General features: G+C 44.1%; 1 protein-coding gene across 1 annotated transcript in view; it reads left to right on the top strand.

Annotated features, from left to right (window-relative positions):
- The window catches only part of TENM3 (teneurin transmembrane protein 3), a 296626-nt gene that overhangs the window by 146626 nt on the left and 130228 nt on the right, over positions 1 to 19772 (top strand). The window contains exon 3 of the mRNA XM_090258721.1: positions 3736 to 3974. Within this exon, the coding sequence (XP_090114847.1) occupies positions 3803 to 3974 (172 nt within the window). The 5' untranslated portion in view covers positions 3736 to 3802. The remainder of the gene's footprint in view (positions 1 to 3735; positions 3975 to 19772) is intronic.

Here is a 19772-nt window from a genome sequence, read left to right as displayed (position 1 = left end):
GGGCAGCACAGCAGGGCCTCTGTCTCTGAGGTACAGGGAACCTCTGCCCTCATCCATCCCCTTTCCCCTCTTCCCAACCCTTCATGAAAAACTGTCCTAGCCTAAAGGGAATCTTCATCTCCCCAATTCTATTTCTTTCAAGCACTTTGGTTATAGGCCACATCCTTTCTATTTCTACTTTCCTGCAGAAATTCTTTCAGGTAGCAAAGACTGTGTCTGGCCATGGGCCTATTCACTGGTGGCCATTCAAATGCTGCTTGGTTCTGTGGTGTATTCAGGTCCCTCTGCTATGTCTGTGCCCTCAACCCTCCTCCAGGGAGCGGGAGTAGTAGGGAGAGCCTCAGCCGTCTCTGGAGACTCGCAAGCCCCCACCCCGGACTTGCCATGGACCATCTCTCCCTGGGCCCTGCAGACCCTGCTCTTGCCGGCTCCCCGGTGCACCTCTTCGCAGCCTGAAGATGCTCTCCCAGGCCGGGGGGCAAATCCTTTCACCTCCCACGGCGTTTCCCCAGATGTTATGGTTAGAGCCCAGTCCATCCCATTTCACCCAGTAGCCTGGGCATTAGGAAACCTGCAACAGACTCTGACTATTTTCATTTCCCATCTTTTCTCGTCTCTCCTGGAGGGGATGCCATAGAGAAGCCTTCAGAATTGAGGGAGTTCAGGCAGAGCAAGGACCCAAAGGGGGACATTTCTGGAAGACAGACAGACCTGAAATACTATTTAATTATTTTCTCCCCATGACCCACCGCACAAGGAAGCAAATAAACAGGGAAATAACTGATGGCGATCAGCACTTAGTAGACAACGAGCGTGGTGGTGTGACAGAGCGTGAAAGGACCAGGCCCTCACAGGCGCTCTGCCCGTTACGTCCACCTGTCCCGCCTCCCCGTCCCCTTCTCCAAGAGGAGGGCTCTGCCTCCTTCGACATGCTTTCCCCGGCTCCTCTCCAGTGGCACTGGGGGCGCAGTCTGTTGCTAGGGGCTGCTGAGCCTCTTGCTCCCTCTGCATGGATGATCCTAAAAGGGGGAGGGTCTAGATCAAGGTCCACTGCCGCTCACAGGCCAGATCCGGCCTGTCACCTATTCTTGTGGTGCTCGTGAGCCAAGGTTGGTTTCTATATCTTTAAGTGGTTGAAAAGAAGCAAAACGAAGAAGACTAGTTCATGACATGGGAAAATGTGATGGAATCAGAATTTCGAAGTCAGGAAGTAAAGTTTTATTTGAATGCAGACACTCCGTCATCCGTGCCTTGCCCACGGCTGTCGTCACAATGTTAACAGCAGAATCGCCCTGTCGTGAAAAGGTTGCTGGCTCATGACCTAAATGGGGAAGGGACACCTTGACATGATGCTGCCTGTCTTCCCATCCAGGGTACAGGCCAGCATGAGGAGTCCCCAATATCAAGTTTATAAACCAGAGAATTCATTTCACATACATTGGTTTGGAGGGTGTTATACTTTGAATTTGGATTTGAGTCTTCAAATGATAATCTTCAGTGTTTAGGAAGATCGATTCCAAACGGCGCGTTTAGGAAGAAAATTAGCTGATGCTAATTGAGAACTTACCTTGTGCTGGATACTAACATGTAATACACATAAACACGTCATCTATGTTACTTCACGTAATCCTCATAAAATGCCTATATTAGAGGTACCATTATTATTCCCATTTTATAGGGGATAAACCCAAGTCACAGAAAACGTGCCTAATGTATTAAACATCATCCAGCCAATTATAGAGGAGGTCTGGATTCTAGAGCCTACATTTTTAATAACCACATTGAATATGAATAAGGTAGTAGGGTACGTGCTAAAAATGCTGTTTCCAACATACCATTTAATTCAGGCGGTAAACTTTCAAATTTGCTTTATAAAGTAGTTCCGTGGGGAAAAACGGATTCACAGGCAGTCGCTGGTGTAATTTATAGAAGTAGTGATTTACCATTTGCATCTGTTCTAATTTTGTGGTTGACAGAAGATTTTTAGATACATTAATTGATTTATAACCCAGTGAGGTAAGTAAATCATTAGCTTCATTTTACATATGAAACAAACAAACAAACAAACAAAAACAACCCTGAGGCTTCCTAGGATCCCTTAACTAGGAAATAATAGGTGATAGACCAAGAACTTAAACCCAGATCTCCTGATTGCTAATCCCGAATTCCTTCCTCTGCCCATGGGTTAGACGACCTTTCCCGACCTCTGCCATGTCTGTATACCAGCCACACCGTTATTCCCTTAGCGATCTTCTGGAAATAGACTCTTATAGCTTAAGGACCTGGTTAACCTTTCCTCGGCGATCACATACGTAAAATCCTGGGTGCGATTCCTCTTTATCAAACACATATATTGTCCCGACTATATTCTAAGCACTTTACAGTAAATGTTCAGTCATTTAAGCCACATAAACAACCCTGAGATATAAACAGCATTACTGTCCCCATTTTGCAGATTAAGAAACCAAAACACAGAGAGAGGCTGAGTCCCTTGCCCGCAACACAGACCCAGCAGAAGTGAAGCAGGACTCGAACCGCAGTCTAACTTTCGAGTTACGTCCTTACAGCCCCGTACCTTGTCTGATATAGTCAGTCTCTTTTCTAACGTGCATTAAAATAAGGATGTATTAGAGCATAAAGCACTCTGCTGTGTACCTTCTAAAATCATCATGCATAACGACAGTCCTGAGCCATGGGGGGCTGTGCCCAGACCCCTGTAACCTGAGTGGGGAGCAAGAACACGGTTGTTGACTTCATTCAACGTAATAATAGCTGTTAAGACCCAAACTAAAGACCCTGTAAGTTACCAAAAATAATATTAAATGTAAACTGTGAAAAACAGGAAGACTTTTATTAATAGGAATCTTAAAATTAGTAATCTTTTCCAAAGCATTCCTCGTAGAGCACTCCTGTCCTGTGATCGTCCGGTCTCTGCTTAAACACTGTCCGAGGAAGAGAGCCCGCCCCTCCGAGGCGGTGGGCGCGCCCGTGTGTGGCTGAGCGCTCAGGGGACCTCTCCTCGCTCTCAAACCTGCTTTGCCAGCCTCTCCGTCCATTTAGGTTGGGCTTAGAACATGTCCCGTGATTCCTTCCTTTCCTCCCTGCCCCCAGCACATTTGCCTCCCTAGTTATGTTTGACCTGAGCTAAAAATAAAATGGGTCTGCTTCCCATGAGACGTGACCAGCTAGCTGCCTGTGGCCAGGCAGGACAGTCCTCCTCAGTGGGAGAGAGGTTTCCACGGACATCCAGGAAATAAACCAGCCTGCAGAAGAGCCACGTGGTCACACGCACTTGTGTTTACAGGAGTGCATCTCTCGTACGGTTGTAAATGCACACGTCGCTATAAAGTAATATGATGAGTTCGTTCCCTTAGGGAAATGTGAGGGTGTTCTTAAGGCAGCTCATAAAGGCCAGTTCTAGGTGGTTCTGGGCAGCCAGGATCAGAGTAACTTTCTAGGTTCCCAAGATACCTACTGGACTTAGAGAACCACCATCACTTGTTACGCATAAGTACTGCTCTCTCCATTAAAATCACTCCTTCATCAGAGTTTTTATGAATTGGGGGAGGGGTTAAAATATTTTCTTATTTCTAGGCTTTTTAAAATCATATGAAATAAATGATTACAAGACAAGGAGGAGAGCTAAGGCCTCACTGGCTCTGTCTCCACATTGTCACCTATTGGAATATTGATGCTGATACTGATGTCATATAATGATTTTCTCCTGTTCTGCAGGCATTTCCTATTCAAAACAGGAACAGGGACCACGCCACTGTTCAGCACCGCAACCCCGGGCTACACGATGGCTTCCGGCTCTGTGTACTCACCGCCTACTCGGCCGCTACCGAGAAACACCCTATCAAGAAGTGCTTTTAAATTCAAGAAGTCTTCCAAGTACTGTAGCTGGAAGTGCACTGCGCTGTGTGCTGTAGGGGTCTCCGTGCTCCTGGCGGTGCTCCTGTCCTATTTTATAGGTAAGAACAAAGTTTTGGAATTATCTTGTCTGTAAGCTGGGGCATCATATGGTTGTTTTGTTGATTTTATCTCTTCATTTGGTCAAGAAGTCTATGCTGAGGTTTTATTTTCTGGAGAAGGGGTTGGTAATAATGCATTTTAATGGCACGGTGGTTTAAGTAATTTTTATCAAATTTAGATAAATAGAAAAGCTGCATTTGCATAAAAGAAGGAGTTGTATTCTTGGATACAAACTAGTGTACATATGTGTTTGACTTATTCCTCGTGACAATATGGGTAACTGTACCGTTTCATGTACACAAAGGAGTGCACGCATTTTGGGAAGGAACACGATGCAGGAATCTCCCACCATGCATAGTCAGTAGCGAACTCTGCTCCTTGGCAGCGTTACTCATCTTTAGCTAACTCAGCTATCTAAATGTAAATATTGTCACTCAGGACCATCAGTCTGCACCCAGGAACACACTCCTGAGAACTGTGCGTCAATACCACAATGAAAAGATTTGTACTCATTCCTAGTTGTGGATTTTTCAGCTCTTCTGATGTCATGTTGACCAGTTTTCACTTCTTCGTAACCCAAGTGCTGGAAGCTGCTGAAAATTCACATTGTGAATTTTCCTTTTAACTGGTTCATAACATATATGAGCATTCAAACTATTGGAGATTGCTTTTTGAAATGTCAGAAATGACCAGGTCAGGTTTTGATTGGCTTCTAAGTGTAGGGGAAGGCCTACCACATCAAAATGCGGAATGGTGTCCATGGAGAGAGAGAGATCCCGGGCTGCGTGGCTTGTCCAACAAGGGCAACGGTCCGTGATGCATTTCCAAGCTTACGAAGCAATCTGCGATGCCCGTGAGATTCTGTAACTGAATGAGTACCACACAGCTGTCTGTAAAACAGTGTGCTACTTGTGCCACAGACCAGTTTCTACCGTTGGCCACCATACTCCTTAGTTATAAGTTACGTACTTTGGAGTCACAACAGTGAAGAGACAAACAGAATTTTAGAGCGTGAAGGAGCCTGAGAGATAATTGAGTCAGGGATGGCAACTGTGTGGTGTGTTACATGCAGCTACTTCCAGTTCCTTGACCAGAGCAGACATCGCTCACGGGTCAGGGCATCTTTTCCCTGGCCCCGGCCCAGCCCCGGCCCAGCCCCATGAGCCTCGCTCAGTGCTTCACACAGCGTCTCACATGGCCACTGTCCATCCGAGATGAAAGCCAGGTGACCCCTTGTCATCAGTTTTCAACTGAAGTTGAGTCTCTCCATGTAAAAAGGGTCAAGCCAGGTACCCAAAGGGCTGTCACTTGGCGGAGATCACACATGGATGAAACAGTGCTGTGCCCTTTCATGACGCTCCAGACCGGCAAGGATCATAACAACCATGAAACTCAGTCTTCGGAGACAGGTTTCTAGGACTCAGCTAGACTATCCCCAGCTGTGGGGATGCTCTCTTCCAGTTAGCTGTACAAATTATTTCTATTTGTCAGCATAGTGCTGCCGGAGCATTTTAAATGGTCCTGAAATGCATCCGTCACACATGGGATGGGATCAGTGAAGCTTCTGTTTTTGTAGAGGACTTTTTCACTCTAGCACATGACAAACATACCTACCGTGCACGGCTGGATCCGGTGTCTCTGCTGTTGAGCTATTGGACGTCCTTTCCGATTGTTCCTGGGTCCTACCAGTTGTTAATAGTTTGATTATCAGCTCTGACGCCATTAAATTTTAGGTACCTTGTGTGACGAGCAGGAAAAATAGCATTTTAATGTCAGAGTGGATCACTATTATTTGTGAGACATGTACTCTTTTTCAAGTGAATATAATTGAGTCTTAGAGAGCTAAGTAAAAGCTCACATCGCCTCTCTTTACCGTTTTGTAGTCAGCTTCATCCTTTATTCCTTCTAGTACCACCCTCAACAAAGTCTCCCTTTGACTTTATCTTTCCCCACGTGCACACATATAAATTATATAGTTAATCCACCAATGTACAGATATTTGTTGAACATTCCTTAATATCCAGTTATTGTGCTAGAAATGAAGGTGATGTGATCCAAGGTTACCTGGAAAAAATTTCTTTTGTCATCAAAGAATTATCTTATACTTTTTATTGCTTTAATTAAGCACAAATATACTGAGAATTTTCACTTGTCTTTCTGTGCTTAAATGACTAGCACACTTAATGCAGTGATTATTTTTTGTTTCTATCAGGTGAAGTATATCTTTTCTTCATCAATTAGCATGATAAATCTTTTCAGATGGAAGGTACTGCCTTACCCTTGAGAAAAAGAATAGGGCACTTCTCTGAGGAAAGGTGGTTCATTTCTATTGGGTGTGCATGGACAGCTGAGAGGACGGACCAGGCCACTAGCCTGTCCAGGGAGATAGGTCTGATGAACCCCAGAATCAGTGGGGAAACCGACATCATCATCAGATCAACCTCACAGCCTTGCACGAAGGGCAGCCGTCCTTAAGCCTTTCTTCCCGTCCCCTCGGAGACTCGCATTCTCGACTGTCGATACAAAGTCAAAGCCTTAAGACATATGCCAAACAGAAAGCTTGAGGCATTATTTCTATCCCAGAATTTTCTTTCTCACCTTCCAGGAAGGTCGTGAGAAGTTAGGAAGATGTAGCGTTAACATGTCTCTTCTCTCAGGTCGGGTTAGCTCAGGGTAGCCATGGTGTGTAACTTCTGAAGTGGAGGGAAGAGAGGAGGGAAACGGGCTTTATTGTTTGTTTGCTTGTTTTTCTATGACCACGAGGATTTCAGAGAATAAAGAAAAGATGAAGAAGAACGTGAAAATTAATTCCCATAGGTCACTATTAACTTTTTGCATAGGTCACACTGTTAATGCGTTAGTGTATACCCTTCCAGATATTTTTCCATGCTTGCATACATCTAGAGTTCCATGTTTTTAATGCATTTGTCCCAGGTGTTCTCACCCATCCTGTATTAAACATTGTGTGTGTGTGTAATTTTATTTAGTGGCTGTTTTTAATTAAGCAGTCCCCCCAAATGCAGTGACTGTTTTCTTATGCAGGTGTGTGTTTATGTGTGCGTGTGGGTTCAGTTGATCAAATTGTTTATCAGAATAAGTTCTTTGAAAGAAATTTGCAGTGCCAAAGGACAGGCCTGTTTTACATTGGCAAGCCGTGGCCAAATTACCCTCCAGTTCCCAGTGCTATTTCTTATCAACATTTTTAACCCTTGCCAATCTGTTAGGCTGAAACATTTGATCTTTGTTTTTATGTATTACTAGCAGTGCTAAACCTCTTTTCATATATTTATCGACCATTTTCATTTCTTTGTACATGTGTGAATAGCCTAGTACCCTTCATCCTTCTTTTGGGACTATCCTCCTCTTTGTGACTTGTGTTTATTTATTAAGGCTATTCGTATCAGCAGCCGTCCGTCTCGAGAGACGATGGTGTAGCTTCTTAAGAGTCTATCTGCACCGCCGAGAATGGCTGTGCAGTCCGACTCGGGAGTGACACGGTATCTGTCTCCTCCCGTGTTGAATCGACATCTTGCGATGATGCTGGAGTGTCCTCTCCAGTGAAGCTGAAGCTACAGAGCCTCGAGAGATGATGGTGTAGCTTCTTAAGAGTCTATCTGCACCGCCGAGAATGGCTGTGCAGTTCGACTCGGGAGTGACACGGTATCTGTCTCCTCCCGTGTTGAATCGACATCTTGCGATGACGCTGGAGTGTCCTCTCCAGTGAAGCTGAAGCTACAGAGCCTGGGCAGGGTGATATGGAGGGTCTGCTGTTGCCCATGCAGCAGACCCCCCCTCTCTTCGCAGCTGAAGGGTCCAAAGGAAAGACGGAGTCAATACAGCTTGGCTTCAGGTGCGCCGCAGGAGTTGCCGGTGTTGACTACAACGTCAAACCGCCTTAGGGACTCCGGCTCCGGATTTTCTGTCGGGGTTTACTCCCTTAGCCTTTCCCCTGAAGAGGTATGCCGCAAGGCAGCGGAGGTTTTTTGGAGTCAGAGTTTTCCTTCTCTAATGTGCCCTGACTGGAAGATCGAACCAGCGACACTTAGCTCGCAGGCCGACTCGACGCTCAATCCACTGAGCCAAACCAGCCAGGGGTGTATTAAGGCTATTAATCATTTGTCATGCATGTTATGTAGTTTTCCAAGTTCCTATTAACTTGGTTCATAATTTTTATGCCCTATAGCATACAGAATTTTTTAACTAATCTCATTTATCAGTTTCTCTCTATAATTTCTGATATTCCTGCTGTTCCTCTAAAGTCCTTACTGACTGTTAGTATTTCTTTGTAAGCCACTTAAATTTTCTTCTGGTACTTCTGTGGCTTCATAATAACCATTGTGAGGTCAGCGTTCTCCTGGGTACTCTAACAGGTGTTAGCGGTTCGAATTAGCCCTCCGTTCTAGAAACTCACACTCAAGCGATAAAGGCATGTGTGCAAACATACATTTAACACTCCATGCTTTCACAGCGGTATGGTCCATACATGCAAAATACAGAAGAGAAAAGAAAAACGCCTAACTCGGCCGAAGATGCCAGAGAAAGGCTCGATCCAGCTGGTGATTTGTAAGGAGTGAAAAGGAGTTCAGTTACCGCACTTAATGTCAGAACGCTTAGAGGGAGTCGGCCTGCAGAAGAGGCCGTCCGAGGCGAGGGCAGTGGTGACTGTGTGCCCGCAGGGTGCCTGGCCTTGCGTGAAAAGCCACGTGTGAGTTACCTCCTTTCATTTGCGCAGCGGCCCTCTGAACTGTTACCTCCATTGCACACACACACACAGGACTCTGCGGCTTAGGGAGGCACGTGGTCCGGAGTCACGGAGCCCGCGGGTGCTGAAGCTGGCCCGGACGCTGGGGAGGACCCCATTCCGTGGCACTGCCTCCCCTGAGGCTTTTGAAGAACTGAAAGATTAAAGCATGTGTGTTGTTAAAACATAGCTTTAGTGGCATTTCAGAACATGGAATTTGAAGAAACAAAGTCCAGGCTTGTGATTTTCCAACTTGAACGTGCCTAGGAATCCCCAGGAGAGCTTGTTAAAACACATGTTCTGATTCAGCATATTTGTTGGGAAACCCGAGGGTCTGTGTTTCAAACGGGCCCCCTGGCGATGCTGCCGTGGTCCGTGGAGCACGCCGAGAAGAGCAAGGCCACAGGCCAGCACAAGAAGCGCCGCCCTTCCTGACGGACACACCCGTTTCTGCGCCGTGTAATTCGGTAGCTTCCAGACACGTGTGGCTCTTCCGTGCTCGAACTGTGGCCACCGCAACTAAGGAACTGGAGTTTACACTGGATTCTTGTCAATTAATTTAAGCTCTCACAGCCACGTGGGGCTAGTGGCTGTCCCCTGGACAGGCCAAGTACAGGCAACCTGTTAGAAAACTTGGTGACGTGGGAGCTCATGAGGCCCTGTTGGGATAGAGGAGTGAATAGAATTGAGAAACCCTGGTCGATACGTAACAGGACAGCTGTGCCATGATTTGTCACCTCTCTTAGAAACCCAGTGTCCACACTTGTATAGATGACAAACCTCTTCAGCAGCCACATTATGATTTTCTTTCAATAGCTAAGCTTCTGATTAAAAGCCTTCTCTAACGCGTTAAATCTTTAAGTTGGTGTGTCCTTCCCAATGAAGATCTACTGATTTCTAAGCACACATGTTACGTTTGACGATAACAGTGAGTGATACGGGCCTATCAAGAAAATTCCTGTCCCTACTTTTTCTGGGCACTAACTCATCCTCTTCTTTTTTCCTGTTCTAATGATTAGGAGATTGTAACTATGGCCAACAGATAGCAGTTGTTCACCAAAGAATGGATTACAGAGAGATAGTCTGCTAGTTCCCATTGCTTCTCCTTCTGTTCGTGGCTGTGGAATGAGTAGGAGTCTTGATGGTTGTTTTTTACTCCCAGAAGGTGGGAGACAACCTGAAATTCTGATGTTGGACACATAGAAAAACGCCCAGAAATCTTATCAGAAAGCATGAGCATGAATGACACATCAAATACAAATCAAAATAAATGTTTGCATTATTAGGTCAACAGCAGTTAAAAACTGCAACAAAGTCAAGTCAGACCCCAAGTGACACCATTACAGACTCATCCCCTCGTTAACATTTCTGAACACCCGAGGCGGAGCCTGAGAAGTCCAATCATCCCCCACTTGCAGTAGCACCGGAAGTGTTCCCACGTGTTCCTTAACTTGAAGGAAAGCTAGAGAAAACAAAAATCTTATCCAAGTATATTATGCTAGCTTATTTTCTTAGTTTACCCATCCAACAATTCACTTGACAATTTTTATAATGGCTTTATTGAGATAGAACCCTGACACCCTCCCGTTCGTCCATTCAGAGTGTACAATTCAGTGGTGTTTAGTTTATTCACACAGGGTTACAGTCAATTTTAGAACTTTCCCATCACCCCCGAAGCGGAAACCCTGTATTCCTGAACAGTCACTCCTCGTTTCCCTCTAAACCTTCCACAGGTTTTTTTTTTTTTTCTTCCCCGCAAAAATATGAACTTTTAAGGGACGGGTGTGTTAACTCCTTTCTCAACGACATGAAATAACTCAGCATTGTTTTTCTAATGAACTGCAGACATATGCTGCCAACCAAAGAAATACTTGCCTTTTCAATATTCTGTTTTATTGGAAAAACATACATATATAGTTATGTATTTCCTTTGAACATCTGCTCCCAACCGCTGCCTAAAATAGCTGTTGTGATATGTCTGCTCAAAAGGCTGTTTAACAACACGAGCCTTCCGTAGATCTAGCAAAACAGAACATGTAGCGTCGAGGTCCATAGCAGCTATGATGGGGTGGCAGTTATCTGTCCTACTTCTTTGTCTGTTTGCATTTTGTGAACATTTTTACCTCTCTGCATGGCTTGAAATTGATTACGGTACTAGCTATACATATGCAACTCAGGGTCAGAAGGAAAAACATACCAGCCTTCTGTGCTTCATGAGAAATCAACCATTTAAATATATATGGCAAAATAAAATCTGTGGTGACATCCGTTTTTCTTTTGGGGCATGTCTGTGTAATAAAAGCGCTGTTTTATTGGTCATAGAACACAGCCAAGCAATGAATTACATACCGCTTTTCACTATGGCTTCTTCCCTTAACTCCTAGTCGCATTGCATTCAGAAAATGCATTTTGTCGGAGAGGGAACGGTACCGTTTTAGTACTAATGTGATATCATCACGTTGTAGGAAAAAATACACTGCCTCGATTTTAGAGGATTGAAAACTGTAAACTAAAATTTTAAATCTATATTTTATTTTATCCTTGGACACGTGAAATTAAAGACATATTTAAACCTGCTTCAAGGGTGAATGGAGACCCAGAATAAAACAGTTCACCAGAGACGAGGAGGCCAAGGGTGTCGTGATAAGCCAGGCTGATGCAAAAAGGAGAGAAAACCAAAAACCCATTCTTGACAGTTGCATTTCTTCCCATTTAGGAGGCACTTTGGATGAAATTGTGCGTGTGTGTATGTGTGTGTGTATGTGTGTGTGTATGTGTATGTGTGCTCTTTCCTCCATTTTGGCTGTGTCTTGTCATGCTTGCACTGTGTCTTGACTTTCAGTATGACCTCTATTAATTTGTAGAAAATACTGTCTAGCATATCATCTAGACCCCTCAAAAAGGCCGAGAGGTCACTTAAAAGTAAATTCATTCTAGAGGCAACTCTGTATAATCAGTGACTTCTGCATTGAACCTACAGTGGGAAAAAGCTATATATCGCACACTCAATGTTTTCGACAGAAATTTTTGTTGGTTTTTATTAGGACAACGTAAAAATGTGTAGCTTCGAGTTTATCCTGGTGTTTATTTATTATTGTACATGAAAAAGGAATCACTACCAAATTTAAGAAATGGTGCACAGGTAAGAACTGTGCTCTTCTCCTACCCCAAGATAATTTATTTTATAGTCGGCTCGATAGGAGGTCAGCTACATAAATAATATACGAGAAATTCTATATACAAACAGACTTTTGACCATTCAAACATGAGGATCTCCCTGACTTGAAAAGCATTCAAGGGCAGCAACAATAAGAAATGCTTCGGTTTCTGCCAGACCTAAGTGTCTCGTGTGTGAAATACAGTGCTCTCTTCTCTGTCTCAGGCTGTCGTTTCTGCATAATGTGGCAACGTTGCCCGACTAATGACAAGGGGAAAGCGTAATACAATATTTACCATTCCTGGGATACACCGCGTAAATATTGGTCTTGCGTATGCCATTTGCTTTCACGTTAGTGGTACTGAAAGCAATATGTTTTGAGAGAATTATCTACATACAGAGGAGTGAAAAGAAAAGGTACTGGCATATATATGGTTTTTAAAAAAATAAAAGCAAAATTAGCCCTGGCCAGTGTGGCTCAGTTGGTTGGAACATCATCTTGTAAACTGGAAGTCTGCTAGTTTGAGCCCCAGTCAGGGCACATACACCTAGGTTGAGGGTTCAATCAGTGGCAACCAACTGATATCTCTCTCTATCTTTCTCTCTCTCTCTCCCTCTCCACCCTCCCCCCCACCCTCCCTCTCTCTGTAAAAGCAATGGAAGAGATGTCCTCGGGTGAAGTTTTCTTTTTTTTAGGCAAAACTCTAGATTGCTAGGAATTTTAGGAATGGATTCAGCATGAAACCTGTAAGTTCCATTGACTCTATATTCAAACTAAGGTTTTATCTTAAAATAGGAGATAAAGTAAAATTCAAATGGACCTACTCGCTCAGTTTATTTATTGTTCCTACATAATCTTAGAATGTCCACATACCTTGTCCTTCTTCCTTAAAAATGAGATCCCACAATTTCTTCTTGAGTGACTGAGCAATATAACACCAGGAAAGGAGGTGACCAGTCGTCCATCCATCCACTGTTCACTCAAAATTTCTTTCCTGAGTGACACCATTTGTTCCCTGAGATGCGGTGATACAGCAGTGAACAACACAGTCCTTCCCCTCGCGGAGATTGCATCTTAGAGAATACAAGCTCTGAACACTTAATTATATCATCAGGCCTAAAAAGGACAGCTCTCGGGGGCAAGAAGAGTGCGTGGAAGACAGAGTTTAGTGCGTCTGAGCGCCAGAGAAAGGCTTTCCTGCTAAAACCAGAACAATAACAGGGATTATGCGTTTTGACAGATACTGACGAGGACAAAGTTTAAGCCTCACCACATAAACCTATATGTGGCCTGAAAAATCAATTCTCGGGCCCATTGAAACCAATATATTGTGATATAATAAAAATAAAACCTAGATGTGTCTGAGCAAAAGTTATGATATTCACTGGTTTTCTTTGTTGAATTAATCTAGCTCCAGCCCTTTTTGTAGTTCACATCTAGAAGTGGAGAGAACTGTGACTTTGGAAATTTTGGCTAACAAGATTTAAAACCACTGTAAGAATTTATAGTCTATTCCTATATGTTCCTTGCCCCTAACTTTAGGTAATATACATACATGCTTTAAAGAATTTTATTTATGAAGTATACCCAGCCCATAGTTTTAAATCTGTTAAAAGAAATAATATCTCTGGTATTTTTTTGCAGACATGAATGAGCACTCAGTCTATTTTGAAGACATGTTTTCTGAATTTCAAAAGTTGTTGGGACATAAATGGTCATGTTACTGATAACCAAGAGGTCAGTGTGTCCAGTTGCCATTAGTGGGGGGACCTAAAAGTAGAGAGAACACTACTGTAAGGCCCTTCCATTGTGTGTTTTAAATACACAGGATACAGTGAATCAAAGACCACTTCTGTTTTTTTAGGTGGACACACTTCGGCATAGTACTAAGATGTCTTCTGAAAATAACATTCGGTGGCTTTACAGACAAGAACTTCCAATCTTTTCTTTACCTGTTAGATTTCATCACTGGTTTCCGAAGAGGGAACCGCTCTCCCCTCCTGAAGGCTTTGTCCCTCGGAGTCCACATGCCCTCGAGGGCTCTGACCTGAGGCTGTCTTTTCTCCTAATACGTTAGCCAGGGGCTGATCCTTTCTGTCCCCGCTGACCCCGCCCTGCCACTGGTGAGCTTTCTCCCCTATCACTTTCAGGAGGCCCCGTGCCCCCAAGGAGAGGAGGCCCACGCATTAGCCTGCATTTCCCAGGGCAGTGGAAGGCTCTCCAGGCCTCCCTGGGAGATTGCTGCATTTGAGTCTAGGTGGTGGGGCTTTTGTCCTGAGAAATAAAAAAGCTACAAGCAGTTCTGCCTCTTGCAGATTTCTACTTGTTTTTTCACAGATATTTTCTTTTATTTATTTCCAATATCACAGGAAATTTAATTTCATTAGACTTAGCGATTGAATATCCCACCTAACCATGGAATTCAGAGAGGTTACCCAATGATCTCACAGTCTTATATGGGAAGTTCAAGGGAACTTCTCCTGTTACGTGCAGGCCCTCAAGGCATCAGGTGTGAGTTGGCCTTCCTCCTCTGTCGCTTCCTGCCATGTGACCTTGACCAGGGAACAAGCCTCCCTGAAGCCAAGTTTCCTCATCAATTCAAACAGGAGGCTTAATAACACAGCTCTTGGGCATAGTTAACAAAAGTAATTCATGTGCCTGATAAAATATTAGTGCTCAATTGATTTTAGCTGCTATTATTCCTTTTAACAACCTAGTAAATCAAATATTATTATCCACGGGTTTGAGAAAGAGAGATCTTAGGCCCAGAGATGGAGTAGCAGGTCCAGTGATAAAGCCAGTGAGTATTAGTAACACAGCGTCCAAAAGCCAGGCGCCCTGACTTTGAGTCTAGACGTATCCCCACCAGATCATCGGGTGTTATGTCTCATAACATCTAAGAATTTACAGGTGGGTGGTGGTCAGAAGAATAAGATTGAATGAGAAAATGCGACCTTTATTCCCTTTGGATCTTATTCTGTTGTATCTAATTATGCCCTGAGAAAGGTCTCAGGCAATGCTAACCTGACACCAGTCTTCAATACTTCTTTCTCAGGTAAAGAACAGCTCCGCTGGCAATTTCTCTGTAGCTTTAATGACATTATTCCACTTCGTGTTGCCTTCTATTTATTTCAAGAGATAGTGGCTGGCTTTTGTTTTTTCCAAGCAATGCTACAAAATTCCCTCTTAAAATAAATGTATTTGAATTTTTAAGCCAGTTATCTCAAGGGGAAAATTAATTATATAAATATAAATATATTTATACTATAGTAATACTGCAGAATGTTCACAGCTATATCGTAAAGGTGATACGTGGATTATCTTGTAAAAAATATAGAAGTCACTGCGGAAGGAACTGATAATGCTGTCGGTCTTTTCCGTGGGGTCTTTTAATTTCAGTCTAGGACCTTGGTGTTTCGTTCACTCCATCTGTAGTTGCTTCAGGCTAGCCGCACGGTGTAATAGTGAGCCGACACGAATTACATAGAATTCGTACATAAAAACTAACCATAGTATTCAGTCACTTCAAATAATCACACATTTTACCATCATTTTCTATTTTTAGAGTAAAGATATTGGGGGGGAGGTGCTTTTTACTTCCTCAAAGAACTTCTTTGTGGTCTTAGATGAGAATCCCGCGTACAGAAGTGCTGCACATTTGACGTGGGGCAGGTGACCATTTCTCTTTAGAAAAGAGACTTCAAACCGGCACCTACAGAAGCAGGTTGACAGGGTGAGCAGGTCTCCTGGGGAGTGGAGACCACGCCTTCCTTCATGTTTTGCTTTGAAATAAATGACCACAAACGTCCCATGACTGACCATTAATCATAGTTAAGTTTGTCACTAAGGAAAACTCCTGTCCAGGTGAGCCCAGATGAATGGGGAAGCTGGCATGCTGGGTCCCTGAGGCCTGTTCTACACTGCCTGCTGAGTGGGGGTCGTCCCAGGGGCCAGTGTGACCTGTCGGCTACCACCACCCAGCAGGCCCCGGAGGCGGTGTCGTGGCCGCAGCCCACTCTGCTGCCCTCGATAAGGTGGACACACACCCAGTCTTGGTTGACGACTGAATGACTGCTTGGACAAGTTGTGTCTAGGCTCCTGAAAGGTCACTGATTTCATTTAACGTCGCCCCTGGACAGCCTGACAAATACACACGCACACAATTATATTGATCATATTGTAACTGTTTAGAGGGGAAACGAACTAATAGGAAGGGGGATGTGTTTCTGGGTTTTGCCTTATTTTTGTATGTCAGCCTTCCTCTAAGAATCTCCCTATCCCTAATAGTTGGCTCTTTTAATAATGATGGTTAATGTGTCTTCAATTTCCAAAGAATTCTGATCTGCAGGTCTGTTCTACTTTTCGACAAAGTCAGAACAAGCCAAGAGAAAATGCCATGCTTAAGTAAGTCGTGAACATACATACACCTTTGTTACGTTAAAGTAGGATGCAGCTCCCGAAGCTGTTACGGAGGAGAGGAATCCAGGTGGAACCGAATCAGCCCCGCCAGCCTTTGAATCATGAGCACGTCCATGGGGTTTCAATGGCAAAGCTACTAATAGCTGTCACTGAGGAATTCTCTGTTACATAGATTTCCATATAACGGCAAACTCAGTATTTTGGCAAGCAAGGAATAGTCCATAAGCCACATCAATTGTTGCATTCTGTATTCCGGATGTTTCTGAAATACCTCCTGTTACCGTATTCTTCAATCCTGACACCTGTTACCTCGAACCTTCTCGAGCTTGTTGATAATGACCGTTCGTCCCATTCGAGCGCAGACCGGATGCTTCTTTCATTCAGAGACCAGGACCTGAAAATAAGAGAAAACTAGTGCCCCGTTAGGAAAACGGCCCGTTTGAGGACAGCTGACATCACTCCCGTGGAGTCAGACGAGAGCGTGATCTTCAGAAGCTTGTCAGCCTCAGCGTTAAGCTGCCTACAGATGGGCAACTGGCTCTCCCCTACGCGGCCTCCTTAAACCCAGTACCCTGGACCCACGTGGTTCAGGAAGGAAACATGCAATTACAGGGACAGGTGCAATTTTTAAATGGTATTCTTTATGAAAGAATATGAGTGTAATATTGTCAGAGACGAGCCTACAGAGCTAAATCCCTAGCTAGTCTCATCAAGACAGTTGATAGTGTGATTCTACTTTTCCATTAATTACAAAATACCAAAGAGGATAGAAAAGAAAAAGTACACAGCATAGAAATAGAAAACGTTAGCAACCGTTTTTACTTACTTAGTCCCCCATCAAAAAAAAATTAGCTCATAAAACTTATGATTTTCATACGTTATCTTACAATAACTCAGAGGAACCTGCTATGTCCGTTGGTGGTTCCTTTGAATATCAAAATATCTTATAGTTGGGATAATTCCCCCTTTCTCAATGACAACAAGAGTATATGTTAGTACCAAAGCTTTAAAAAAGAAATATTGATTTTAAAATACCCATATTTGGATCAGCAAGTCTGGACTTTGGATGTTACATTAGCCTTAAAGTTAATAACAAATAATAATGAATTAGAATGCCAAAATATTGCCCAACACATTCCATGTACATATATGTGAACACAGCAGGAAATCCAAAACAAACACTAATTTATGGGAAACTATGTGTCTCTAACGATGGTTAGACCAGTGGGGGTCCTTGCTACAAACTGTATTCTTCACTGGAGAGGCTTTTCATTTTACATTAATAACTTGGTTGCATTCTGGAAGCATGTATCAAATCAAATCATTGCCCTATATTTAAAAGTATTTTTACATTTTTGTAAAATCTAATCATTGCGCATGTGCATTATGTACATTTACATACTCATGAAACTAAAACATAAAACGAAGAAATTTTGCTTGCAAAACCCAAACTACCTAAGGTATCCCATGCATGCAATGATAGCCTGCTTTCATCTAATTAGATTTTATGTTAAGATAAACACAAAGGAACAACATTTATATTGCAATACCTTGATATCTTACTGATGCCAGGTGTGTGTTTGTTTTCCCTAAGCTCAATGATTTAGCCTAAATATTTGTATTTTAAAATATATTAACATATCATAGACTCTATATCTGGAAGAGACCTTAGAGGTCATCTAGCGTAGCCTCTAGATTTTTACATAAATGAGAAATCTAAGCCTCAGAGGCATCCGGGGACAGACCAAGGGTCCCCAACTAGTTAGGGCCAGAACTGAGACCTGGGCCCAGGTCTCTCTTAACATAAACAAAAGACCCACGGACGCCCAGACAAATCTCTGTTAAAAACTGTGCTCTGAGCTCTAGAACCTCAGACTCTGGTTTTCTTTTCTTGCAGCTTCTGATAACATGTTCTTAGTGAATCTTTCTCGGAAACAGTGTACCACGGTGGATGGCAGGTGCATTACGAGGACGGGAAACTGGAGACTTGAAACTTGCTTAGGTGAACTTCCAAGGCACTGCAGGCTTTTTCAGCTTTCCTTGCCGGAGGCCGGTTCTCGTATCAGCTCACATCTTGTCTTCGTGGGCACGTTCGCGTGACCTATGAAGCAGCATGTAGCCAGTAAGGACAGTCAGGCTGCGAACCGCCCTCCCGTTGCCAGACCTGAGCTGCACGCTGCCGAGTCCCGGCGGCAGGACCTGCATCCCGGGTGCCAGCGGCCGGGGCGCTGGCTTCTGTGTTCGCTTCCCAGTGGCCCCCTCGTTTGCTCCGAGGCTCTGGCAGATTGCTGGACGGTGTCACCACTGTCACCACCCCCTTCTGCCCGCCCCTATTTGGCAGCATCTGAGAACCCCGGCATACCAGCGGGAGTAATAGTAGCTGTGATAACAAATTCAATGGCATGGTCCCCGGGGACCAGATGAAATGTGGCGCCTTTTCTCTCAACACGGAGCTAAAAACGGCACTGAATGTGCTCCTTGGCGCTGGATACTTTTCTGTAATTACTCCTCTGGTTTCAGGCGTTCCGCGTGCTGGCTTTTAATCTCAAAGCGACGCGCGTTTGTTAACGACAATAGCGTCCCCTTCCCTCTCCGCGCCGAGATGCCGCGGTCCCCGCTCCCTTCCTCTCCATCAGCCTCGGAAACCCCAAGGAGGGCGCGCTGCCATTTCTCTCACCTGCGTCGTCTTTGGAGAGGTCTTTACTCGCATTTCTCCGCTTCTCACCAAGACAGTCATGTCTTTGAACTCGGGATCAATCGGAGAAGGCCACAGACTGACAGTCCTTACCCCAGCACATGAATTTGTTTACTTACGCTGCTTCCCTTCTAATATCCAAGACCGGCACTAAAGGAAGCCTTTCCTCTTTCTTCCCTTTTCCTCTTCCCGGAGGGGCGGGGGGAGGCACTTGCCCTTCCTCTGTGCTGGGTCCTGCTCTGTGTATGTGTTTATTCTGGTTTTCCCAGGGGGCGGTCCTACGGGCAGGACCTCCTGGGAGCATTGCCGAGAAAAGCAGAGGGGGTTTAGGAAGGGTAAAAACATACCTTTCTCTTGAGCTTTACTACGTGTTAAATGGACTATTTTTAAACAAAAAATTTAATTTAGGTGTAATATACATTTAGAAAGTATATAGGTCATAAGTGGATCCATGTCCCAGATAGAAAACTAGAATATGACGGGGCACCACAGAAGCCCCTGTGAACGCTCCCAGTCATTACCTGCTCCCTCCTCCCTGCATGGAATCACTCAGCCTGGTGAGTTTTGTTCCTGCCAGTTGACGTTACCTGCTTTTGACCCTTATACTCGTGGATTTATGCAGCATTCATGTTCTTTGTGAATGGGGTCTTTGTTCAGTATTACGTTCATGAGATCCATTCACATGGTTGCATCTGGCAGTGGTTTACTTGTTTACATCGCTATGAAGTCCATTGTATGAGTTTCTGTAAGACTTTCTGTAATTTGTGTATCCACTTGACCGCTA

Source organism: Furipterus horrens, unplaced genomic scaffold (genome assembly GCF_987537825.1).
Source record: "Furipterus horrens unplaced genomic scaffold, mFurHor1.1.pri manual_scaffold_12, whole genome shotgun sequence".
Lineage (NCBI taxonomy): Eukaryota > Metazoa > Chordata > Mammalia > Chiroptera > Furipteridae > Furipterus > Furipterus horrens.
This window is presented reverse-complemented; position numbering and strand designations above follow the sequence as displayed.